This window comes from Fusarium venenatum, assembly GCF_020744135.1.
Source record: "Fusarium venenatum strain MPI-CAGE-CH-0201 chromosome Unknown EDB82scaffold_1, whole genome shotgun sequence".
In the NCBI taxonomy this organism is placed as follows: domain Eukaryota; kingdom Fungi; phylum Ascomycota; class Sordariomycetes; order Hypocreales; family Nectriaceae; genus Fusarium; species Fusarium venenatum.
The window spans coordinates 8,661,089-8,687,513 of record NW_027072129.1 but is presented as its reverse complement, the minus strand read 5'-3'; the positions used below and the strand labels follow the sequence as shown (position 1 = coordinate 8,687,513).

At 47.1% G+C, this 26,425-nt stretch overlaps 4 protein-coding genes across 4 annotated transcripts; 3 read left to right on the top strand and 1 right to left on the bottom strand.

Moving 5' to 3' along the window:
- Positions 1-1,344: 1,344 nt before the first annotated feature.
- Positions 1,345-3,015, bottom strand: EDB82DRAFT_420976 (peptidyl-prolyl isomerase CWC27; the record flags this gene model as incomplete). Its single annotated transcript, XM_025726922.2, has 1 exon — positions 1,345-3,015. One exon carries the CDS (start codon positions 3,013-3,015, stop codon positions 1,345-1,347), a length of 1,671 nt encoding a protein of 556 aa, XP_025588381.2.
- Positions 3,016-4,823: 1,808 nt separating this feature from the next.
- Positions 4,824-6,281, top strand: EDB82DRAFT_552182 (uncharacterized protein; the record flags this gene model as incomplete). The annotated part of the gene is made up of 4 exons (XM_065609582.1): positions 4,824-5,032; positions 5,079-5,372; positions 5,448-5,859; positions 5,910-6,281. The coding sequence occupies 4 exons, from the start codon at positions 4,824-4,826 to the stop codon at positions 6,144-6,146; spliced, it is 1,152 nt and encodes a 383-aa protein (XP_065465840.1). The 3' UTR covers positions 6,147-6,281.
- EDB82DRAFT_90468 (uncharacterized protein) lies at positions 6,282-6,875 on the top strand. The gene has a single exon (XM_065610072.1). The coding sequence runs from the start codon at positions 6,416-6,418 to the stop codon at positions 6,752-6,754; it is 339 nt and encodes a 112-aa protein (XP_065465839.1). The 5' UTR covers positions 6,282-6,415; the 3' UTR covers positions 6,755-6,875.
- Positions 6,876-23,086: 16,211 nt separating this feature from the next.
- Positions 23,087-24,630, top strand: EDB82DRAFT_90388 (cyclin-like protein). Its single transcript, XM_025727000.2, has 2 exons — positions 23,087-23,442; positions 23,492-24,630. The coding sequence occupies exons 1-2, from the start codon at positions 23,257-23,259 to the stop codon at positions 24,518-24,520; spliced, it is 1,215 nt and encodes a 404-aa protein (XP_025588388.2). The 5' UTR covers positions 23,087-23,256; the 3' UTR covers positions 24,521-24,630.
- Positions 24,631-26,425: the final 1,795 nt, after the last annotated feature.

Here is a 26,425-nt window from a genome sequence, read left to right as displayed (position 1 = left end):
ATTTATTAACAATTCCGCACGAGATTGCGCAAACGTCATTCGTGGTAAGCGGTTAACGATTGATGTTTTGCTCGGCCGTCTCGGGTTTGTGGAAAGAAGCACGATAGGCGTGCGTGACTGAGGTTAAAGGAAGTAGGTAGCGAAGAATCGCGTGTGCGCGTGGAAGAGTTAAAGTGGAATATGCTATCGCAAAGGGCGGGATCAAAGTCAAGGAGATTTCGCAGCCAAGAGAAGAGGCGCGGCGCAGCCTTGTGAATCCGGTCGCGGAGAGATAATAACGGTTGAAACTTAAAGACAGCCACACGTTTGCTCTACCTCGTGTACGGAGCTCGCGGTGGTGATGCCTTAAAGCAATATGGGTTGCGTAGCGCGTTCTGCCCAAAGTTATGGAGACTGAAGAAAAGGCTGAATGGAAAAGGCAGTTTGCTGACTTCGAGGTAGGCCTGAGTCTATATAGATCAAGGGTGATAAGAGCTGGTAGGCAGTGTGCCCATTCTGAAACGTAGAGCTATAGGCGATGTACAGGCGACAAGTACCGGCCCGTGTTGCGACTTGGATAGGCAGTAATAGTGCTAAGGCAGTGGTGCAGTTCCGTGACGGTGGTGATGCTGAAGTTGACCGTCGCTGCGATTATGGGTCTCCGGAGCATTTGCAGCGAGCGGATCAAATGTCAAATATTTTTAGTCCAATCAGGGAGCAGTATCTTGCATGGACATCTCCATCTTCACGTGATGATAAGACGAGATCTCTCGATCTATCCCAACTTGACGTTGAAGAAAAGCTGCAGGTTTTAACGTTGATGACGTTGTAAAGATGATTATCGTCCTTTGGCTTCTCAAGTCGACAATTCATTTACAATAAAGAGACAATTTGATTTGTTATTTTTTTCCACGGTTCATAATTATGACCTCAATGAAGACACTCAACAACATCATCACGATCGATCGCCATGATCTCGCTTATGTGGGGACGGCAGTTACAATACATTAATGTCACTTTTCTTCACCAGCTAGTGGGTGGCAGAAAAGTTAACATCCTAAGCCTTAGGATAAAAAAATAAATCGCATAAAAACTCTGATCTAAAGAGCATAAGCTGATCTGCTAATTTCGTCTCTTGTGCTCCCACCAGTCAACATTTCTGGTACTCATGGACGTTAATATCCCCATGTCAAATCAGACCAACAACCGGGTAACATTAGAAAGAAAATGCAAGCATGCATGGAACATGGTCTTAATGCTTCATGCTGGGGGGTATCGTAGACTGACTATTCCCAATATAGCAACAAGCTAAACTGCCAACTGCGGTTCAACACAACTCAAAGATATCTACATGATTCTCCTCGTTCATTTTGCTCCGCGTCCTGCAAGCGAGGCGGCTTGTGCCATCTTGGCATTCCTTGCTGCATCTCGTGCTTGATCCCACGCTCGACCCGAGTTTCCTTGTCGTGCATCCCTGGCTGCCTTCTTCTCATCTTTGAGAGTCCGAGCCTTCTCGCGCGGATCAATCACAACAAGCTCCTCCTCCGCCTTTTTACGGTTACTTAGGTCCTTGCCCAGTTTATCCGCCGCAAAGCTGAGAGCATGCGACATCCAACCCTCGTCGTCGCTCTCGTCCTTCTCTTGCTTGTCCCATGACGTGCAGCTTTGGCAATTTGCGATGAAGTGCAGATCACACAACTCAGCTTCCTCGTTTCCAGCTTGCGTGTCTCCGGCTTGCGCGTCTCCCCCTTCCTTAGTAGTTTCACGGGCCGCTGGTTCGTCTTCTTTCTCCGGAGGTGCTTTCTCCAGTCTTGACTGAAAGGCTTTGAGCATTCGAAGCGCTTTGGCGTCTTCCGCTGCTGAAGTGTTAACAGTCCCTGGTCTTCGTTTTCGTCCCCTGATTGATGTTTCGGGGATCATAGATTCTAGCGCAGACTTGTTCTTTTCCTTCACAGGTTCTTCAGAGTGTATCGTCCGTCGCATTGATGCCTTGAGCGCCGCCATCTCTTCATTGGCTCGCTCCAATGCTGTCTTTCGGGGGGCCTCCGGCTCGGGTGATTCGTCCTTGATCTCCATCTTGACAGGTGGGGCAGGCTTTTGCCGAGCCTCCTTGAGTGGCCCACGGCGGATGGCCTGATCGGAGTCCTTATCTTTATCTTTGTCTTCTTCAACGATTGACACTCTCTTTTCCGATGCTCGTTCCTTCTTGACCTTTGCTGGTTTGCTGCGAGCCTCGTCTTGCTCCGGAGCTTCCTCCGGAGCTTCCATAACGATCCTGGGATCAAATTTCTTCTTCTTCAGCACAGGCATGTTATCGTCACCTTCGTCGTCGCCAAAGCTCAGTAGTTGTTTCCCTCCTTTTCGCTTTTTCTTCTTGTCTTTGGTTGTAGCTGTTTTGGACGGCGCAATAGCAGCGACTCGAGATCGCTTCTTCATATCTTCGAAAGGGTTCACCAGGATTTCTATGCGCTCGATCTTGACTGGGTAGGTTGGACGTTCCGTAGCTTCATCAACTTCTCCTTCGCCCATTTTTGCCAAATTGTAGACAGTATCGCCGGCAATTCGTCCAAACATGGTATTCTTTCCATTCAATTCCTCAGCTGTGTCGAGAGTGAAGAAGAACTGACTGCCGTTTGTATCCGGACGCGATTCGTTCGCGGAACCCAACAGACCTCGGCGATTGAATTTGAGACGCGAATGGAACTCATCCTTGAAATTGATTCCTGTTTGTCCTGCGTTCTTGCCCATGCGCTGGTCCATGGGCCAAGGGTCCAGGTCGCCACTGAATGCGCCTCCATCATATATCGACTCTCCGCCGTTGCCAGTACCAGTGGGATCACCTCCCTGTAGAATGAAGCCAGGAACCAATCGGTGGAATATAGTATTATCGTAGTAGCCATCGAGGGCTAGTTGCAAGAAGTTGCGACATGTCAACGGCGCTTGTTTGGCGAACAGCTCGACAGAGAGTTCGCCCCGGGTGGTGTAGATGATGACTGACGCTGTGGGTTGCGGTTCGAGGTTATAGATCGCCGACATTGCGACTCGGTTATTGCGTGTAAATTGAAAAGCTGGTTCTTGTTGTTGATGCCGCAAAGGAAAACGCGCGCAATGAAGAAAGTTGATTGAGGTTGGAACGCTAAGAGCTTGGCTTGCTAGCTCGCATGGCTCCATACGGCACTATCGATAAGCTCCACTGTGCAATCGTTAGATCATGAGCTAACACCAACAACACATCACCAATACTAACAAACAGTTCATCAGACTGCCTTAAAAGAAAGACCTAAGCAAATCTCACTTTGGGACCTTGACAGCGAATATACAAAGTGTACATATGTAGTACTTCTAACACTTGCAAGTATTTAAGCATACATTTCTTAGCTATAGAAGTTTATCGTAAAAGCGTTGTTGTAAACATGCTTTTAGCTTGGATAGATAACCCCAGAGTCCAGGAAGAAACATCAGCGGATTTAAGGGTCTTGAATGTACTTAAATACAATCTGCTTACCTGGGTCTAGGTTGGATTAGGAGAAAGAGTGAGAACTAATGGTTCTATTTCGCCTTTGAGCGTTGAAGCGCCGGTGGTGTCTGCCCTTAAGACTGTTAATATACTTTAAAGTACCAATAATGCAAGCAACTGTTAAACAAGTAAAAGACAGAGAAACATCTAATATTTCATAGAATATTTTAAAGCCACCTTATTATATGTCTCATGCCCTAGATATAAGAAAAGAATTTCAGGCTTTCTAGTCTTTTCCAATCCTGAAATATTTAAGGTGATCATTCTACTAAGAGGTAACCACCAGGACGAGACGAGACAAAACAGTTTACATAACATGCCCAGGATATATCCAGCACACCAGCCATATACTCATGACTTAGAGGAAGCATTGCACTCCAGAGCCACATCTCAAGTGTTCTACTTCTCCGTGATTGGGTTCGCAAGCCCGTATATCTGGGTTTAATCTAAACAAACAACTGCTAAGTGTCGACTACATCTTGGGTACGAATGGATATTGGTACATATAATTTAGGTCACGGACCTACAAGTAGAGTAAGTACTTAGCTGGGTACCTATCTGTTTCTTTTATCTCTTTGACAAGGTCAAACCCATATTGCCAATTCCAAGTTTACATTATGCACTTCAAGCTAGAATGTTAAAGTTAGCCGACATCCATTGTAGTTTCATGGTCAAGTTCAAGGCCAATTTCAAGGCTGATATCATCGTCGTGTCGTTCTCGTCCTCATCTCTGCCACCTTGGAAACTGTCAGAGGAGTTAAAGGAATCATCGTCACGTGTTAGCTATTCCCTTCTTCTGGAATCTCTCTACGTCTTTCATTGGTTTCAGTGGACGGCCGGGATAAAGCATTCAATTCGTAGTTGTTATATAAATGGTCGTATTTACAATCTGATGGTCAGTCAATTTGCCAGACTCAAGATGCAAATGCGATTTCCCCCATGAAAGTGCATCTAGGGCACATATTTCTAACAACATATCTGGTTCTACGCTTACCATTCATGACTTAAGATAAAAAGAAGAAAGTTAAGAATAACAGGTGTGTGAATCATTTGGCCGACCGCAGTGATTCACTGTCACTTGCAGGCACGGACACTGCACTGGCACTGGCACCAATGTCTAGGCATAAAAGAGGCCTCTCTTCCTCCTCTTGCATCCTTCTTTTCTCGCATCTTGCATCGACGTCGTCTCGCACTATCATCATCCTACATTGCCCTCTTCCTCCAATATCTTGCAGCACAGTCGCCGACGGTCTGTAACTCTCTCATTTGGAGCATCATCCATCGCTAACTTGATTTTACAGTACTATCCTCTTGCGCATCGTCTGCAATGACCGGTTACAGTCGAGACTTTGCCTTTAATCGGGCAAATGTTGCCTATAACACAGGCAAACCCAACAGAGCCGAGTTCCAACTGATCCGCATCGAAAGAACTCAAGGGGATAGTACAACGGACACAAAAAATGACCGACATCCATGCTGTCTCGTTGAGGAACATGTACACTCTGCCAGGGCCCTAGACCTCGACAACGTTCCTGTGTAAGTCCTGGCCTCCTATATATAAATATCGGCTAATATGAAACAGTGAAAATCTAGCCTTGGTGGTTGGAGAGTACTTGCCAGAAAATCCACCTAAATTCAATCGCCTCCAGCTTCCAACGAACACAGAGGTGTTTAATCACAGAGTCCATCAACACCTAACAACTCGGGACAAGACTGCACTCGTTGTCTGCATGATGAGCCACGGTAGATGCATTTTATGTCGTTTATTGGATTTTAAGAACGAGAACGAACTCTGGACTGCTGGCCCCTTATCCGCGAATATCCATGAGCATATCTATTTCTATCGCGAATTTACGGATGGTGTTAAGGATGCGCAGTAAAAAGGTCGATTCGATAAGTACAAAGCAAACATCAGAAAGAAATCACTAGAGCTTATCGAATCTTTTAACAGGAACCATACTGATGGTTCTAATGATGAGAGCGACACGGATAGTTCCGACGACGAGAATAACACTAATGGTTCTCAAGATGAGGACTATATTGACGGTTCTGACAATGAAAGCGACGCCGATGGTATACCTATCTCTACGGTCGAGCCCGGTAGTCTTCTTATACGTGCTGCGGATGGTGCGCGCACTATACGTAGTGCCGCCAATCGTTCCGCTCATCTTGTCGAGAGTGGGATCTCGAATCAGAAACCTGAGGATAGAGACCAGATCGTTCACGATGCATCCCCTAACACAAACCTGACATCCCCGCGGCCCGAAGTCAGTGATGAAATGTCAAGGCTATTCGATTACTTGATGAATGGGCCTAGTTGCTTGGCTCACGGTGATACTGCGAGGCTTCTGTCTTACTGCAAGGTATATCTTGAGAACCTACCGAACACAGGACTGTACTGACTAGCATTTAGGAGAATTGGGGGCTTGATACTGAGGAGTTAACATTAATACTTCTTTCAGTGGGGTTACGTCAAGGGGCTTTGGCTGAAGTCACTATTGTAGTTGATGCAGCTCTTTACGGACCGTTCACAGCCACATTTTGCGATATTCATGATGATCCAAACTCAGGTGGCTTTAACAACCTTCACGGTAATATCAAGCGTGCCTTCAGACTTGACTCGATCTGCAACCGAACTCTGCGTACTTGAGACTACTTGCTTGAGATTTGATCTTAGAATACAGCAAGCAAATAACCTAAGACTAGTCTAAATTGCCATAAAGCGACGGAATTCACCTCTTATGCCCCGAGTAGCTAATTTTCTCTTACTCCAATGGAAATACAGACATGAATGCATACTATCATAGTCTCCTCTATTCTGACCCTGCCTACCTGCTTCTTTGGTGACATACAAGTACTTGATAACACGCCTCCAGTCTAATAGAATCACATGAGCCAGTAACTTCAGCTTGTGGGAAGATGGTTGTACCTAGAATACCTATCAATCAATCACTTATGCGCACAACATCTATCACGCCTGTCAAAGCACCAAGTATCAACGTCGACAGCATCTATTGGAACCACGACAACTACCTTCAGCGCATCCAGAACACCAATCAAAGCGCCTACCCAGCTCTCGGGAGCAGTGTACAAGCCCTAGCAAGAGAACTCCTGGCCGCAGTTAGTGTCATAGAAGTACCTGCAAGCATTTTAACCATGGGTCTCTTATTTGGCTGTGTTGTATTGGATGGGCCGGCCCTTGTCGGCCAGTCTCGGGCTGAGATGATTACGGTCGATGTGAGTAAGCCTGTTGGTTGAGGTCTTATGGCCTTCTTATCTTGGACATGTACACACAGAAGAATTTCCTTGAGCGTTTCGATGAGGATGCAGCTTAGGCTTGGGAGGTTGCAGTATCGATTCACCGAAGAGGGAGACGCGCTCAAGACATGATAACAATAACAATATACCTGAGATAGAGCCATATCAACGTCAACAAATTACACGTCGAGCCTACCTAACCTATAGCACCAACACACACACCCACGGGCCGTAGCGTCCAAACCATCCATCCTTCTCGCTTGCCCTGGCCTCGACGAGCGAATTGCTTTGCCTCTCTTCCGTTTCTCTCGATTTCGCTGTGCCGTAGAACCTGAGAAGCGCCCCGTTCCTGTTCCTCAAGGACGATTGCATCCCGTTTGTTGTACGAGGAGGCAAAAAGCGCACTTGCGCGACGTCGTACAGCGGTTCGTGAAGAGTTGAACGAGCATCTATCCCATATACCCAAATGTGTTAGGCCGCTCGAAACGGGTGATATCCTGCAATTGCCCTGATTTACAGCCCTATAGATGTGCTGATAATACCGTATGGTGTGTAAGCCAGAGTCGTAGCACACCAAAACATCACCAAAGGACCGAAGTTGACATGCACCATTGTTGACTTTTGCTGCTGCACTTGTGCTAGTTTCACTTGAACAAGACATAGAATCTTGAGAAAAACACCGCAAATGAGCAGATTTCCATGTTTCCCATATTACTTGGCAGCAATAGATCGATGAAGCAGAGCAATCGCCGATTAAGATGTGATTCGTATGCAAGCATGCGGGTCTGTGCCGTACAGTAGCTTCAGAAGCAATAGCAGGGATTGTATCCCATAACCCAGATTTCCGCGAAAATCGATTGCCTGGTTTGGGTATGTTTGCGCAGGACCAAGAGAGTTGTTTCAGGCCTCTCTTCAGCTGCATCGCGTATCGACAAAGGACTATTGGCCTTTGTATTTGATAGCGTGGTTATGTCTGTGCTCTCCAATGGATCAAACTCATGTAATTGAACCGTCTACAAGGATCATGGGTGAAGAATTCCAACGTTAGCAAGCAAACCAACAAGCAAAGAAACACATAGGGTCAGCCACACTGACTACATTTCAGAGGGGCGAGGCCCAGCCGTGAATTAACAATGGCGCCATGTTTATCGAAATAGGGTAAGGGAGAAAGAGAGGGACTCAGCCTGTCCTATCGGAGAATTCGACACCTCCGGATAGCGATCTTTCCGATTGAAAGTTTGTTTATTGTTATTGAGCATTGTGCCAAATCAGAGGACACAATAGAAAGCATTAGATCAACAATAAAGGAATAACCTGTTGAGATCCTTGCCGAGCATGGACAGTAGCACTTTTATCGTGGCGCAGTACATATCCGATGCATGCAGTAGGGCAGCTTCAGTACGCGAAACAGATCTCTTGCTCTGACTTGCAGAAGATGGTAAACAAGAACCGTCTTCTTGGTAAACCAATGTCTATCAGGTAGTAGAAGATTCGCAACTACTGTGTTGTCAACAATAGCTCAAGCCACAACAAGCCCCAAGCCATGAACTAGAAGACGCCATTGAATCCGTAAATGGAAGTATCTAAACCATTGACAACCAGAACCAGCAAGCCACAAATTCCAAAGTGCGAGCCGGCGCAGGTATCATAAGCTGTTCTCTTTCGAATATGCACTTATCGCCTCGGTCCACTCGGCACATGGTGAGCGAGCTATTTTGACACGACCCGAGTTACATCGCATTTCTGTTTAGAGCTATTGAAACAAACATGGGGTAGGAGAGTCGGGAGAACTGATCAAAATCAAGAAAGCTAAGCTCGACAACACACGCACGTCCTAGGGTTTAGTGTTACGCGGGCGCCTTAACGGCTAGATTGTTCGTACTCTGTATCCATCAATCGGCTGATGTTCAAGAGCTAGTCTTCAACCCTGAGCCTTGTTAGTTCAATTGTCGGGACTGAACTTACAGCACGCTGACAGTTGGGCCTTGAGTCCGACATCGCCAAGCCATTGAGTTTGCCCGTCAGTTTCCTGCCATACCCAAACTTGAGACAGCGCGTGCCGCTCTAAATTCGAGGCTTCAAGAAAATATCTTCGTCTTTTCTTTCTCCGTAGCCTCGAATCAAATGGATCGGGTTGTCTCTCAATCGCGATCATGAACCCATGTCCAGTCCCAGTCACATTTCCAGTTTCAGTGCGGGGATGAACCAAGAAAAGAAGACAACGAACCGTATGACTGCCGCACGAGCCAAGGTTCGGAGCAGGGGTAGAGAGTGTAGGCGCTCTGGCCAACTCAACGGCGAAGAAGCTTCAATATTGTGTCGCAATTGGGATGTTTGTCCGCCATGGCAACTTGCTTCGCTACCCTTATAATCTCGTCAGGTATGCGGTATATGCCAGTGTTTTATCCGACTCGGCAGGTTCCGCGGGTCATCTGTCATGCATAATGCTGGATTCCGCAGCAAGACAGACAAGTTTTTGATCAAACGAGTCTTCGGCCTCGCCTAGATTAGACCCCTCCTCTCAGTGGCTGCGTTGGAGATTCCAGCTTCCAGCTTCTGACTTTGGTGTCTCGAAAAAGCAAACATGTAAAAGCACTCAGCCAATTAGAAGCCGTATCTCGACATCACCATTGATCCCCAACAAGGCTATGCCCTGTCAAATCTGCCAGCACCATTCTCTGACAGCGAATTGCGTGATAAAGTTGTTTACTGTACAACTGTTGAATCTGGTCAGGGATTTTGAACAGCATGCCACTTACTTGACCGCATTCCGATGCATCCGGGGTTCATAGATCACCCGCCGTACCAATTGATCAATCGACGGCCTCGTACAGCACAGCGCTGTGCTACTACACGAGCAGCATCATAATGATCATGTTCCGCAAATCCCATGAAAATCGCCATCATCAAAATCCGAAAACACCAGCATGTTCACATGCATGGGTGGATAGGTAAGCGGATCTGCAGAGGGGAACGTTCGCGTCCACAGCCAACATGTCGATTCTGGACGCTGATAGGCTGCTCGGTTATGACCATCTTCACAGCCTCCCACCTCTAGCTGACAGTTTCCAGTCAGCCAGTTCCTGAAGGCAATCCTTTAGCCCAACTAGGCAATTGGAACTTGGTCCGCAACAGGTTGGTAGGCGGATAATCTTTGGTAGGGCAGACCTTAGAGAGTAAAAAGTGGTGGTTATCAACCTAAAAAGACCAGGGGTTGGCCTTTAAAGACGAACCATTGACTGCAACTCGTCGTCATCAAAATGCATGCAAAGCTGGATACCAATCCTCTTTGGGACGTCTTCAATTTTTTGACTGGATGGTCGGCTTCTTGGCCTCTTCGGCCTGAGATTCAAGATCGTGGGTTTGAGCCAAAGAACCCTTGTCGCTCACTCGCATCTGCAGAACACAACCCACTTGGGTGTTCCTGAGTCTTATCTCCATGCCTGTTTTTATTATTGTTTATCATTGTTTTGAAACCCCATACCGCGTGCGATATAAATCCCATCGTCTACAGCAACATAATGAGAGGCAATTATTGCTTCTGTGATGCTGTTGGGCCACAAGAGTGCATGGCTGGAAGCATCTTGGTAATTTGGACATGATCCCCAGGTTTCGTCCTTGATGAACCTTGTAGATTGGACATCGTGACCACTTGGTAACATGCTGACTGATTCCTTTGCGGGGAATAAAGAAGGTATGAGGGCATCAACAACTAAGATGCGGGGACGTTTCAAGTGAAACAAGACGCCAACAAAGAGTGCTTGTTGGTGTAGTGGGTGAATCAAGTCGGGCTAGGGTCGCTCACTGTTGAACAGAATGCCCAGTTGGTAACTGACCAATGATAATATGTATATGCACCCCCGCGAAATCAGACCCGCAAAGTGGACCCTACCCTGGAGAAGCGCAAAGACATGGCTTCAAAGTTTGACAACCTCAAGACTTGTTTGTCCGTCAAGGGACCAGAAGGGTCCATTGAGACATTACAACAGAATGTCGACCTTAATCACCTTCAAGGGTGCAAGAGGGACTGTTCAGGAAGATGGGGTTGAAGAACCCTTCCAGGCCAACAGAGGAGCATATGAAACAGCTCAACGTAAAAGCACGTCAGTCTGTATAGTTTTGAGCTTCCATGCAGGCTCAACGGTTGACTTCAACCAGCCACCCATAGATGTCTGGTTGAAGAATGGTTGTCAAGTCGATCTACACACATGTGTGGCATTCTTGCCCTGGGGGCCCACTAGACCCTAGGGCCAGAACCCAAGGGCAAGAACACAGTTGAGATAGCAACAGGATGAAGCTATCACGAAAAATCTCTTCCGTGTCACCTCGCTCGGTATTCTCCGCCTGCAGGGTCTCGAAAAGTTTGCATACCGACATTTGCCAACGGTATATGTAGAAATTATGATTTGAAATCCATCGGTACTCTTGCGGGGCTTTTTGTGAGTCGACGTTGTACCGTGACTGCCGAGGTTTTCATCTCTTTGTCGGGTTGTTAAATAAACTCAATGGAGGGGCATAGTAGCACCGAGCACTAAGGCATGGTTCAGTGGCGAATGCCTCGTTCACTAGAGAAACGCTGCGCGAAAGAGGAGCTGTGATTTAATAAGTAAAAGGTGTATCTGTCGGATGAGGAGAACGTTAAGATTTTCATGCATATCGCTGGGGCGATCGTTGAAAAAAGCGAGGTTGGCTTGGTTAGCTCTTTCCACCCTCTTCGGACACCAACAGGCTGTGCATGTATGCCATTGTGATGTCGTTCGGCGATGTATTGCTTGGCACTTGGTAAGTTAGTGAGGAGTGGATTTTTAACTTTCTTTTTCGCTTTCAATAGCATAAAAAAACTCCCTCCCCTTGCATCTTGAATGCGTTCGTGGAAAGAATATGGCGTTTCCGTATCCGTAGAGGCGTCATGGATCCAGTTCGACTGGCTTGGCTGGTTCGCTTCTCAACCTTGCCTTGCGTCGCTATGGTGAGGAAGCGAGGGATGGAGCCTGGCCCGCTTAGTAGTGGTTAGGGGATCATCTCTGCAGGCAAGCCAAAGTTTGCATAACGGTTGGTCACGAGACCCGGAACGGCGCTGCTGTGGAGGAAGAAGAGGCGTGCACAATAGCAAGACAGGAGATGACCGTAGCTTGAGTTTGATGAAAGGAGAAGAGTAGCCAGGCATGTATTAGAAATACGTCTTGCCTGTACTGTCCTGAACTGAAGCGCGTAAATATGGGACTTTGAATGGAGGAAGGTACGGTACCGTAATTTTAGTGCTTTTGAACCCGGCATGTGGGGGGCTAGTGTTAAGCCAAAATAAGAATAGTGCTCGGGTGATTCAGCCTCATTTCAATGCGAGCCTGTGAGAAAGAGAGCACGAAAAAAAAGAGGTGCCGTCATTTTAGGCGGGTAGCTCCGCTCCATGGAAGGCTTCTGGAACATTTTTGGTCCAATAGTTAGCCCCTAACGATGACTTAACCCAAGCTAGGTGCAGCTTCATGGATCCTGACACGTGCGTTTTGTGCTTGTGCTTGTGCTTGTGCAATTTCTGGATCCATCCTGTCTATTTCATTCGTCCCCTTGATGGGTGATCGTGGATAACCTCAAATTGCAGTATGGTCGGGGACGAAATGAAGAAAAAAAAAAGTTTTTGAGACGAGGCAAGGAATTCCCGTCTTCTGCCCCATAAAGTACCACTCTGTCGGGCAAACCAAGTAAAATCTTACGTATGTATTGAACGGCTCACGGCAATTGTCGAGGATAGAGAGGGGCTGTATCCATCGCCGCGGGCCGGAAGAAGACGAAGTAGAGAGAAAAGGGAAAAGGGAAAAATCCACTCCGAACCACTTGGTGACATCCGCGCAGTCACAGCGTTCGGGTTTCAGTCCTCGGAGAGGCAAAGATCTCTTTCTCCACGAGTCGCTAAGTTCTCTCGTGGTCCCGACACGATGAGGATGAAAAAAAGAGTGGGTGTCCAAGTTAATGCGTGCAACTTTTTCAACCAGATAATATGTTATGCAGTTATCGACTAATTCGAGGGGAATCGCCTGTCTCAGGAGATCATCATTTGTCTAATGTCCGTCCTATCATGGACTCAAATTTTATTATTAAAGTGATTGTCATGGTCCTTGCACGCCGGCAGACCGAACCGCAACATCCGCTAAAAGGTGGAAAATATGTAGTCAGCATCAATCAATTGTTTGGTTGTGACAGCTTCATGCAAAAGAAAAGCCTGCGCTCGGTGGTGACCCCAGCAAAGGAATGGAGCGACCGATGTGATGCAATGTATGCAGACTCCCTACCCCTTGATGACAAGCTTCAATTAAGTATGGGCGTGGAATATTCATTGATGACGATGATGGTGATAATTTTATGTATGTACTTGTCCAACTCCCCTGGTGTATTGGGCTAGGACTACTGTAGTGGCTCCTCTATCTCACGCGTGTTGCAGCAACCCATGTTACGTGGAACGTGTGCTGAACTGCAAATCATCTAAAAGGCTCGCGCGTTTCCAAGGCGCCTTTTGGCGTTTATCTCACCAGACACGGTATTGAAAAAAGGTTACGGGGGTTGGGAATGGAGGGGACGGGGTAGATAAGGGTCTTTGGTTCAGCTACAGGCATTGCATTGCAAGTGACCGTGTCATTTTCAGTGTCAAGTGTCAGCATCAGCGTCTCGGCCTGGGTGTTATTCGTTGGTGATGAGTCGAGGCGGAGGCAGCGACGCAACACTATGCACGGCAGCAGGGCGAAGCGAGGGATGGTGCATCATTAAAAAGAAAAGAAAAATCCATATCATGTCGAATTCAGGCTGACGCCAGAATTGAGCAACTCGATCCGAGACGGACGGATCAACGTGTTTCTGGCTCTGTCCTGTCTCGCACCCTTACCTAAGGTTAGGCGTTGTAACTCTGACCCTTAACTCTGCAGCACCAAGACAGCCAAGCCAGCCAAAAACTTAACGCGCTCTTTTGCAAGGGGGAGAGTGAAGCTGATGATCGACCATACGAGCCCTCTAACGAAGCCTCGTTTCCAAAGTGCTTGCACATCCTGACGTATATCACGTCTATGAAGCTTTGCGATTGGCATTCTGTAACATGTGAGACTGACAGAACCTCTGCAAGCCCTGTGCAGGCGTGCGGTACCACGCATAGTAGCACAGTAAGTAAGTAGTACATGGGCGAATGTTGCTCAACCGTCCACTTTACAAGACAAGACAACTCCTTCCGACGTCTTGCGGCTCTGCTCCATTCCATTCAATCAATACCTGGTCTTCATTTCCACGGTTTCACGGGAATATGCATTGAGAACAGCCGGTCTTGGAGGTCAAGGGCGCGAGATCCGGGACTTAGATGAATAGAAGGGTCCGAAACACGCTCTGGTCACTGTTTCACCCATTCTGTCGTTTCTGGGGAGACTGTCGGATCTCGAGAGGTAACTGAGTACGTATTAATATATTCACGACTTTTTGCTCCATGGAGCCGAGTCGTCTGTTCGCTGAGCCCAATGGTGATACCTGATTGGAAGGTCGGACCGCGAATCTCAAAGTGAATGCGGGGCAAAAGCCACTCGCTAGTTGTCTATAGTTGCAGGGTTCTAGGCTTTAAATGGAAAAGTACTGCAAGGCTCAGATCCGCCATGTGAAGACGTCAGTCAAGTCAAGTCAGCAAAATGTGAGGGAGAATTGAAACCTGCATCCTGGAAGTAGGGAACTGATCAAGCCTAGAAGCCTTGTAGAACCTGATTGTGAATTGATTGACGCGGCGATGGATCGATTCCCAGTTATACGGTACTGAGCTGTGCAGATTGACGTAGAAATATTGAATCTAGTCAGACCATTGACGCATGTTGAACAATAGGCAAAAAGCCACTTGCTAGGGACATGGATCAAGCTTACCTGCTAGGCAGGTAGGCTGTACCGTATATCACATTGCATTTTTATCACAGACAGTCTGGTAGCGTAAAGACTAAACCTAGGCTCAACTTGACTCACGTTCAAGTCGCGAATCTCCCACGCTACACTACACTCGATATCCCAGCTATTTGAGGCTGTTTGGTGTTGAGATTCAGGGACAAGCAGAATCTTTGGTACAGTAATGGTCCGTTCTCCAGGAGGATCGACGTTGGAAAAATAAAAGTGGCTCAACCGGGCTTCCGCGAGACTGGCTGTGGCTTGTGCTGATCCGCCCAGGCCGCCTATTGTTTTGTCTCTTGTCTAGGTTTCTGAAATAGTAGGCCCTGAAATTTAAGGGTGTACCTAGGCAATTGCGGCAGGAGATGAGATGCTTGATTGCGGAGGAAACATTGAATACTGTCTCAAAGAATATATTCCAACTGTCGTGATTGTTGCTTGATTCGTGCTCGGAGTTGATGTTCCTCTGACGTGAGGGGTTTCTCAAGCCAAGAGAAAAGGTCTTTTGTCTGGTCGGCTAAACGAACTGCTCAGAGTTTAAACCATGGCCCATAAAACCATGGTAACAAAGAACAAAGAACAAACATACCTGTGTCTCCAGCCTCCTCCTCCCAGTCACAATGGATCCAAAACCAGAACAAAGAATCATCATCATTATCCAACAGAGGACAATGGATTCTGCAACGAATGAGGCATTGCATAATTAGAGGATCTACAAGCTGGCACACCACACGCCATCCAATCCATCCATCCATCCTCTTCTTGGTAGCGCAGTCCAGATCTTGACTTGACCCTCCGCGTCGGGAACGTCCAGGGGATCCTAGGCGTGGTTCCTGGGGCTACCCCTCATTGGCGTCGAAACTACTGCATGTGAGAAGTGAGCAAGAACAAGTTTGATGACAGAAAAAAAAGAAAGGAAAGGAGAGGAAACAAGCATATTGAATTCGATGAGAAGTCGGTTATCAGGCTATTGATGCCCAGAGACTCACTCATTTGGGTGCAATAGAATTTCAATTGCCTCACCCAAGATTAAACTACCGCCCTTGCTTTAGTTCAATCTTGCCTCTCTACTTCGCTCATTCAATACTGTCGATCAACTCTTCCTTGCCTCAAGGATTTCTGTCTCCCAACTTCCTCCTGCATGCAAGTCTACAGGGTTCGTTCGTGAGCCAACAAACTAAACGTAGCTCACCCTTGGGTTCAATCTTCCGTTTTGCCTTTTTCAGTGACAAGTCCACCAACCTGGGTCCCGACCCCCCACAACCCAGAAGCAGTCTTGAGGTTGAGGTGCGCGTCTGAGGCGTCTCATTGGTATGATCGAGTGCCCAGCAAACTTGCGTTGCGTCTTCGTCGTCGCCATTTGACGCGGGCGCGTTATAAAAACGTGGATGCGCGAACTCGACGGGGTCTTTTAATAAAGGGGTGCTGCCGTTTAAGTTGGACGTGTAGTTATTAGTTTTACTGGTGGTGCTACTACTGCTTTCCGGCTTTCGGGCCCATTCGCTCTCTCACCCTCACGTCCGTCCATTGCGGCTGATTGTAGCTCGGTGTGTCTACATGTACTTGTGTCTGTACCTGTTTATACCTGTGCTGTGCCTGTGTCCAGGCTGTAACTGTTGGATGGACGTCTCACGAGTAAAATAATGTCGAGTTTTTTGACGATCCACGCACGCCTGGCTGCAGATGGCACGCGAGCAAATGTTCCTGACTTTGGTGAAACTTTGAAGCAAACAAGTTCAATTCCTCCTTGCACATAGTGATGTCAATGGATACGCTATTGCCTTACAATACGGGGGTGACAGTAGCACCGAGTACAAAGCGGCTGAAATCATGTCTAGACGTTATCATGAAAGGATATGACATTTGCATTCGGAACATTACTACGCTACAATAGAATTACATACATGCAAAAATACATGTGGTCTAGATGGTCAATGTTGGACCCTGAATGACTGCAACATTCCTATGATGACATCGTCAATGGAGGCCTTTTCACACAACACCACCTCTACAGAATCCTGACTCGTTACTGGTTCTTCCCGGTCCTCCATCTCGAACCCGTCTTCCCTCGTCGACTGGGCAACTTGTGGAGGTTTGCATTCACTAGAGAGTAGAGTTTTTTCGTTCTCACCTCCACTGTGATAACTGACTCTTGCTTGTACTGCACAGCATCACTGCGTCATAATCTTCACAAGAATTCTTAGCACGCAGGCCCGTATGTAGGTAATTATGCCTGTGACCCAGTTAACCACTTATGCGTGCCATTTATACTACTCTACAAGCGTAAGTTACGGTTCCCTCGGCATGGGTATGGGCATGAGGGACCTTTTTGCCTTTTGTCATGTGTGAGCGGCGTATGTAGTTAGACAGGTAGTGTAGGTGGTGGAGAGAGTGCCATTTTTTCTTCTTCCCTTGCAGAGAAGTAAATTGAAGCGGCAAACAGGCAGGCATGGCACGTTCAAGAAAGGCAAGATGGGCGAGCGAGAGTTTCGGTGAAGCTAGACTTTGATGAATCAAACAAACATGTTCAAAAGGAGTCATATCCTTGGGGGTAAAAAAAGGGACGAGCAGAAAAAACTGTTGGTGATAGATATCCTTGAAACGCAATGTGATGTGACATGAAATGCCCAGGTACAGCACGGTATCTCAATCTACAAATAGCCCACCCCTACTAATCAACCTAAACCCACCGTACCAAGGCATAGTACTGGCCTCAGGTCGCTCGGGCGGTAGGTCTCCATCCATCTCCATGGCGCTATGTATAATGACGGTCGATATGGACCTGCCACTACGCACCAACAAGGACTAAGTCGCCTCGTTACAATAATCACCACGTTTTATTACTGCATGTCAAAAGTATCGCCAAGCACCTCCTTTTTACTAGGAAACTACCGTACCATACCCGTCGTGCATGGATAATATGTATGGGTGTCTGGTGAAATCCGAGATCGTCTATGGAGGAGGAGTAAATACGGAGTATCATGAGAATGGGTCTAATGGGCGTATGAGGTCCAACCGGATGCCCATCGGTTGAAAAGGATGAATAGCTAGTTTTTCTTTGCTTGGGGTGGCGTCCTTTTGGCACTTGTTTGAGCCCTGAATGATGAGATTAATATTGTTTAAGGGGATCATGTCTGGAACAGACAGATGAGGCTTGAGATGATGGCGATTGACAGCTCACATGGAGAGAGACAATTGCAGCAAAACTCCTTGAATGGTTGATTATGCTTATGTAGGGGATATGCGAATAGTGTCAAATTTGTGAATGGCGTGCGTCCTCAAAGTGGAGATTCGGAAAGCGGAAACTTGACTACTACGACATGGCGAATGACAATGATACGCAAGGACAAAGCGGGCTTGACAATCAGACTCAGCTCAAACTCAGATTTCAGATCCAACAGATACGATACATACCTTGGTACAGTACGTATCGTATAGAGCTGACAACCCAAACGTCTCACAACTTTTGGTGCTGTGCTCTGTACAGCGCCCGGGCCGTCACCCCTGATGAGCATTACCTTGAACAACGTATCCGTACGTGAGCTCGAACCAGGCAACGCGAAGGAGAAGGACAAGGACAAGGACCGCGCCGATGAACTAACACCACGGGAACCGCGATAAAATAAAATAAAACTTGACGTTTCCAGCTAGAAAGCCGATAATCAATGGATGGGGACGTATGCATATATGCATCTGGTTATGTACAAGTGACAGCTGCGATGCACAGCACAACGTACCTCACTAAGGCTAGTAGGCAAACAGCATAAGATGCGGACAAGAATTAAAGAGCCAATGGAAGAAGAAGCATATCAGTCTGCTAAATCTAATCTGGTAATTTCAGTGGCTACCTACAGCTCCAATACAGTACAGTAGTGAGTAAGTCTCTCCATTAACTTTAGCACGACTGCTGACACTCTGTGGAGAATTATGTGATTGCGCAGGATAAAAGGTAGTGCATACCGAGCTGCCTTATTCTGCTTCTTCTTCACTCATCAATAATTGCATGCATGCATGGTTAACCGGTCTCAAGACACTGAAGCGCGACACAGCCAATTGATTGGTTCAAGTAATGATGCGACACTCAACTCAACACTGGCTAATGTATGGCGACATGTACGAAGGCTTCCCTTTTCAGTTCAATAGAACAGCCATTGCGACAGGTCCAGACTTTGATATGACAACGCCTCAAAAACCCCATCCGTCACCAGCGGTGGGATGGGGAATCGGGCTGTCTGAGATAAGTCAAGTTTAGACCGGATCCATAGGTGTTTACTCAAACCTAACAGTCACTATACTACCAAGACGGTAATATACTAATTAATACAAGTCTCGTCGCGCAGTACCGCGTCGGGTAGGCATGTATGAATTTCAACGTTGAGGAACGAACGACACGGTTGTCAAGTCGAAACGTGACGAGACGGGACGCGATGATGGCTTCACGTTCCCGTCACTACTGCAAGCTTTGTGGGTGATAAGCCGCAGTAGCAGTTGGTTTGGTTCATAGGCTAACTTACTCCACGTTAACTCGTACGCGGGTTGCTTGTGCCGGGCAACGAAATGCAAAGCAACGCAACGCAAGACTCGTTCCGGACGGCAGCTTGACTTTTTACTTGACCAGCCATTCGTTGATGACCATGTACATTGTTCATGTTGTCCAAGTTACGGAACTAGAAACTCCATCCAAGTGCAGAAGCGTGTGCCATCTTGCAGCAAGCCTTTTCTTTTTCTTTGTCATGCCATGACACTATCATTGTACAAGACAGGATTTCCATGCTTTGAAGGCATTTTGCAACCGGAGCAACAGCGACTTCTTTCGTAAGCTAGGTACGGATTTGATGCGATATTCCATCAGATGATAGTTATACTTTTCCCACTTTTGGCTATAATTGGTGCATCGTCTCAAACCAACCCCCTGGGTATCCATCACCTTATCTTGAGATGGTTACAGTACAGTACAGACGGTAAAAGTAAAGTATCTCATGATTCTTGTTTCGTTTACATCAGACTAAGCCCGGTCGTGGCCATCTTTTCTTATTTATTGTTACAGCCAACCAGTCAGTGCGTTGACAACTGAATCAATATGACGCTTTATACGAGGCCGGGCACACCTGGCCATGATTAAATACACATTCAAACATGTCTTTCCATTGTCTTGGTTGGCATGATAAAGACCTACATGCTGCTTTGCTTTGCTGTACTGTAAATGTGACGGTCCTCTACAGCTGGTGTCTGCCGACTCGCTGTGGTGAGCCTGTGCAGTGCTTCCTCAATGGGCCGCTTGGTTGCTGTCCGTCATTGAATGGACGTAAAATGATTATAAACAAGGGCAATGGGCCGCTTTCTGTGGCCGCCTGGTGCCCGTTAAGCGACCGTGAAGCAGAAGTTCCAAACAAACATACAAATAAATAAGAAGTGAACATGTCGTGGCTCCTTGAGAGAGGGAGAGCTCAACTTTGATGCTGATCAAATGCAATAAACAATTCACCTATCATTCGGCCGAGTGCATGAGAAATTGAGGTTATTCAATCTCACTGATGAATGCGCCAAGCATTCCGCAACTCGATGCGGTATATAATTCAAGATTGCTTTACTGCTTTCATGATCAAGAACCTGTCTAGAAGCCATTGTTTCGCATCATGTATCAGACAAATGTCTCTACTATTGAACCGGATGAATAAGAAACTGCAATTATAATCGTGATGAATCAATCCGATCCATGCCCACCAGAATGTGTTGAAATCTGCATCGCAAAGTGCTTTCTTTTTGAATCGGCATCGTTTCTTTAGGCCCCAACGCCTCATCGTCAAACAACCTTTCTTTTTATTGTATTATTCACATTCGTGCATCTCGAGAATCGTCCGTCTCACACGCCCAGTCTCCATCTCCATATCCATCCTCGCGGATCCCTGCCTTCACAATTCAAAGCTAGGCCGTATTATCCCACGCCGAGAGACAAGAACACGCTACGACACGACACAATTGGCACAAAATCACCCAGGACCAGCGGAGGCTCACACGCTTGATACACGCGCTTCACGTCAAGCCTTGGATCTTAGCTTATTAGCGTCCACCAAAGCTGGGTAATGTATGTATGTGTATGTATGTACATTGCCGTGCCTTGCACACCCCGTTTCTTGTGCTATGCAGATAAGTTTGTGCTGTGCAGTGCAGTTCACACCCAAGTCAAACCAAGTCAAGTCAAGTTCAGCCAAGACAAGCCCCCCCGCCTGCTCTACCACCACTTGCCTGCCCGTCTCCGAAGACCGTTCGTTCCTTGGATGGTGAGGTCAAAGTAGCGCAAGTCAGCCCGCAAAAGCGAAAGCAGTAATAATATGTGTAGAGAAGCTTTTGAGATATTGAAGCGATGCCCGATGAGTCGATAAGGAGAAAAGAGGAGATGAAGACTCCCTTTGCAGAGATGGGAAAAGTAAAAAAGAAAAGGTTAAAACAGGAGACGTTAATTATTAGATGAATTATTGATTGGTATTGAATTGAATTCATGGATCTGTAAAAGCAAATCGAAGCTTCCTTTTTCTTCTCATGTTTCGGTCTTCTACCAGGATTTGGTTTGTCTGGATTTCCTCCGCTCTATTCTGAGTGGATAATATGGGTTGGGTCCAGTAGGTGTGCAACTCCTGGTGGCCTCCATCTCTCCTCGGACAGTCTCCTAACAGGGGCCGCTTTAGGTACCTCCACCCGCGACTCCAGGCGTTGCGTTGCGTTGCCCAGCGCGCAGAAACCGACAGTACCTGCCTGCAGTACCTAACTGTAGCGTCGCGCGTACCCGCAAGCGGTACCCGTGCCAGGAAGCCAAGGAAAGTCCAAGGTCAAGGTCAGGCAGCCCGGGGCAGAAGGAGGCAGGAAGTAAGAAGCAGCTCAACAGCACTCTAGCCTGCCTGAGGTGCATTTGGTCTCCTCTACTCTTATTATTATCCTGCACACCCAACATCCTGGCACACACCTTGACCTCTCTCCACCTTCACCCCCCCAGCAAGGATGGGTCCCATCCAATCCATCCATGGGATCCATGAATCTCGCTCTACGCTGCTGCTCTGCATTACTCTACTACCTAGCTAGGTAAGTTAATGTACAGTTGGTTAAAACTACTCTGGTCGCGTACCTCTCACCCAGTCCTTTTCCCTCTTCTCTATCCTCCTCCTACCTCTCTTCTACCTCCCTCCTCCCCTCCTCCTCTCGTTTTGTTGATTCACTCATTCTCTCATTTAGTCTTCAACTCTCCCGAGCAGGCCTGAAGACAATTTGAGACGAGGAGAATTATCATCGACTCTCCCATCCACTCACCCAACCACCCCCAAGGGCTTCTTTCGCTCAACATCTCTCCCTCCTGCGGTTTCCACCCTATTAAATCTAGGCCAGGAAACAAGAAACCCTTCGAGGCTGTGAGACGAACCGATCTAGAAAAGGAACAGGGAAAAAAGTGAATCAAAAACACCTTTACTGGTATTTCGCTTTTCGACTATATTCTTTTTCTCAACTGCCAATTCCTTCCCTCCAGCTTGCTTGACTGTAAAATTCCTCGGTTGCGTCTCAAACCCACCAGGAATTCCAATCTCAACTGAATTCACTCCCTCTTTCGCTCCCGCTTTCGCTCCCGCCGCCGACGAAAAGCCTCCCATCGAAGTGCCCGCTCCCTTGATTCACTTCATCGAAGCAACGAAGAACTAGTTCGCCAACCAAATTTCCCAGTGACCCTTCGGACCACTAGGAAAGGAGAACTATACGACAAGAGAGTTATCCAACTTTCCAGCCCATCACGCACAATCGCAATCAACCGACCTGTTCGACTTCATCACTGTCAATTTCGGTCGGACTGTCTTGGTTGAAGCCAGAGAGTTTAGAGGTATGTCACTAACCTGGCCTTCGAGTCTGGCCTTATTCATAGCATATGTATCTAATCTTCTGAACAGCTGCATGCCTGGTATCTTACTTCCGCATACCGCTCTCTTCCTCACAACGACGCTTCTTTTCCATCCTTCCTTGAAGATTGCTCGTGGGAGACGTTAACTCGTTGTTTCCACTCAATTTCAGGGATTGTCTCATCTTCTCAACGAGTTCTGCTCATCTCCCCGACGTGTGCTGGTAAGACTGACTCCTCTCCCCCCTCGATACCGAATTCGTGCCAGCCCAGCCTCCACTGTCTGTTAGAATTTATCGCCCAAGGGATATCGCAGAAGCCGCTCTTACAGAGCGCGACCCTGGCAGAATCGAGATCACACACTAGTATCAACTTCATACTGACGCACATGCCGCATTAGAGACCTTGAGTCGATATCGTCTTTAAACGACCCCTTTCCAAATCCCTTTTCTTTCATTGCCTCCACTATCTGTAAAGCTACATGCTCCTGGTTTCTTTCTACCAGCCACCACTCTTTTCATTTTCTTACACGTTCATTAATATCTTAATATCCTAATTCATCGGTTTGCATCATTCCTTATTGCATCTCGTAATCAACAATCATTCGCGCTCTCAACTTCGAATTATCCGACCACAAGATTCCTGGCGAACCGACAGTCCTTCATTCGACACCAAGCCACACCAGACACTCCCACTCATCAACGCCATCCGACAAATCACTACCGTCAACATGGCTTACTCTCAACATGACGACACCTTCTTCGTCGAGTCCGATGAACCTCATCATAGAATCACAGCCCAAGAGGCAGCGAGAATGATGGCCCGTCAAAGACAAGATATCATTGGCGTCGAACTCTCACGGTTAGCAGGTGATGAATACCTCGAGGATATCATGCAACATATGCGACAAATGGAGGTAAGTAGAGATGACACTTTTGCGCATCTCATATGCTAACCAGTCACAGGATGAGACTCTACCTGACGCTTCCCTCATCGATATGCAACGCGAGATCCAATGGTTTATGCGACCTTACTTGATCGACTTCCTCATTGAGGCTCACGCCGCCTTTGGCCTTCTACCTGAAACCCTCTTCCTGACTGTCAACCTCCTCGACCGATACTGCTCAAAGCGAGTTGTGTACAAGCAACATTACCAATTGGTTGGATGCGCCGCTCTACTCATCGCTGCCAAGTATGGAGATAAAAAGGATCGCGTTCCTCAGATTCACGAGCTCAACAACATGTGCTGCGGCCTCTACGATGCAGGCATGTTCACTCAGATGGAGATGCACGTCCTCAACACCCTCGACTGGATCATTGGCCACCCTACCGTCGACTTCTTCTCACAACTCATGGTGGCGGAGGAGGGTGATGATCAGGAAGTTGCGCACATGGCTGCTTACCTCTGCGAGATTGCATTGTACCACCGCGACTTTGTCTCCACCAAGCCTTCGGTCATGGCTCGATCTACGCTTGCACTTGCTCGGGCCATCCTCGGTCGCACTGAAGTCAACGATGGCGGTTGGGATCAAACAGAGAACGTTACCTTGATTACTCTATCGCATCACCTTCACCAGCCATCACCTACACTCGCCCGCAAGTACTCAACAACCGGTTTTTCTCGCGTATCCCAGAAACTTGCTGAGTTCATGGCTGAGCAAGCTGCCATTGCCCGTCGAGCTGCCAGCACTAACCCTGCGACCCCCCTCGCCGAGCCTATCAACAAGCACACGAGCAACATCTACAGCACACCTTCAAAAGGGCACAGTGCGATGGGGTTCGATGGATACCTAACTCCCCCGATCACCCCGGACGGTAACACTTTAATGGGTAACCACAACTTGGCCAAGGAATCATATGTTTTGCCTCCGCGATGCCCAGTCACCCCTACGCCTCCTCACCATGCGGCAGTATATGGTCATCAACAACAACAACAACAACAACAACAAAACCAATACGTCGGATACGTTAACCAGCATGGCATGAACCAATAATGTTCTTCATGACAAGATATTGAATCGACAATTCGACCTCGACGTTCACCCATGTACATCACCTTGACTTTCATACACAATCTTTTGCGACATTCTATTATTTGTTCGAAATCATTGCATGGTCGCACAACAGAATGATCTTTCACATTTGTTATTTTTTGGCATTTAGCGACTTGTTTCCTTTTTTTCCCCCGCGATTCAACAACATTTTTTTTTTCTTCATATCAACATCAAGTCTAGCGGCACCAAAAAAAGGAATACGCGGATCATACCCCTTTCTTCTTCATTTTCAGCAAACTTTCTGCATTTTATTTTATCAGGCTCCATACGACTTGCTCCCCAGGTGTGGAAAGAATCCGCATACCCCGAAGAGGTCCTACAACAGGTCACCATCTGGGGTAAACTGGTTGGCGACATAGATTTACAGTTGAGGAGCCTTCTCGATGACACGGATATCAAAGAACGAAAAGGAGACCGAGAATGCACCAAAAGGTCCCTCGCAGTGGATAAAAGGATACCCTCCCGGAAATGGGAAAAGGCGGTCTATGGACCGTTTATTGAGACAGGGACGATGGTGTCTTGACCTCGGTCTGGTACGATGAGGCGAGTCTACTCTTCACGACTGCAGCACACGATACGTCTGCATAATTCTTCTGAAGGTGTACGGGACCACATGGAGTTCGGTTGGGAAAGCCTGCTGGTAGTTGGTCTCGGGGGAGGGATTTTGGCATTTACTGGTGCCTTTGGTTGGATTTATGAAGCTTGGACTATAGTTCCTCTCTTCAAAAGCGGCCCCCTGTCCCGTGTATAGGTAGTTGTACGTAACAAAGACAGGCACAAAAAAAGAAGTAAAAATTCTTTAACTTTGAACTGTTCCAAATCGTATTCATTTCTCCATTTCTTCATTCCAACAGCAATCTTGATGATGACAGTACAGTATTCGTGGATGTTTGCTACCGCAATCGATATTGATTGTTCCATGTGATCTGGTTTAAACAAGTCCATCCGTGATCGTCGGCACTTATTTGCTCAGCCATATCTCTCTTTTGTCTCACTCTGACTCTTTGACTCTGAATTTTGTGTTCACTCTCTAGGCAGAAAAGGTCTAGATCGTCGATGCACGGAGTGGAGGTTAGGAGAGCAGATTGACGTCAGGTAAATTTCCTACTGTGGGGAGGTTGTAATTTCGGGACAGACGCCAAATGGCTGTCGCTTTCTTGTCCCTTTTTCTTTTCCTTAACGGCGGTCCATTCAGAACCCCTGACTAGGAGTCACACATGCATAGAACTACTGATGTAGGGCATGATATATATTAATAGCGGATTAGATAACTTAGCTTTGTAGGTTATAATCTTGGAGTAAGGGAGGTAGGTTCCTAAGGTTTGGCCCCCTGGATAATGCCTGTTGACATTTAACGATCAAATCTGATACTATTGGCGGTGTGCCTGGAGCTGCTATGCTAATATTGGTTGCAGGTCGCCAAAACACAGACTTGTCGTGTCATAATGTATAAGGCGCTAGAACCTACATTCCTGGGCGGTGATTGGGTGTGGTGCTCGCCAGATCACAGTACCAAGAGGCTTGTGCCATTTTCACATTTCTACGAACCAGCGTCCTGGAATATGGATATAGAAATAACAAACGGTCTTTGGGATGCATGCATGTCTCATGAGTCGGAAGCAACGGCTCAACTTGTGCTTGTATTTGTCTTTGTTGGTTCGTCCATGTTCCTGACATGTAAGCGTTGGTGGTGAAAATGCCATAGGGTTATTGTTTAGTTCCTCTCTCCGAGACAAGACACGGATTCCGAATTGCTGACTCTGACGATCCCCATAGTTGAGTATCATTATTCATTTACCACTAAGTCTTTTGTGATTTTCAGTCTCGTTGTAGTGGCATCTAGGA

Coding starts and splice junctions, on each gene's coding strand:
- EDB82DRAFT_90468 (XM_065610072.1), top strand. CDS start 6,416: ATGGTTGTACCTAGAATACCTATCAATCAATCACTTATGCGCACAACA.
- EDB82DRAFT_90388 (XM_025727000.2), top strand. CDS start 23,257: ATGGCTTACTCTCAACATGACGACACCTTCTTCGTCGAGTCCGATGAA. Junction 23,443..23,491: donor AACATATGCGACAAATGGAG/GTAAGTAGAGAT, acceptor AACCAGTCACAG/GATGAGACTCTACCTGACGC.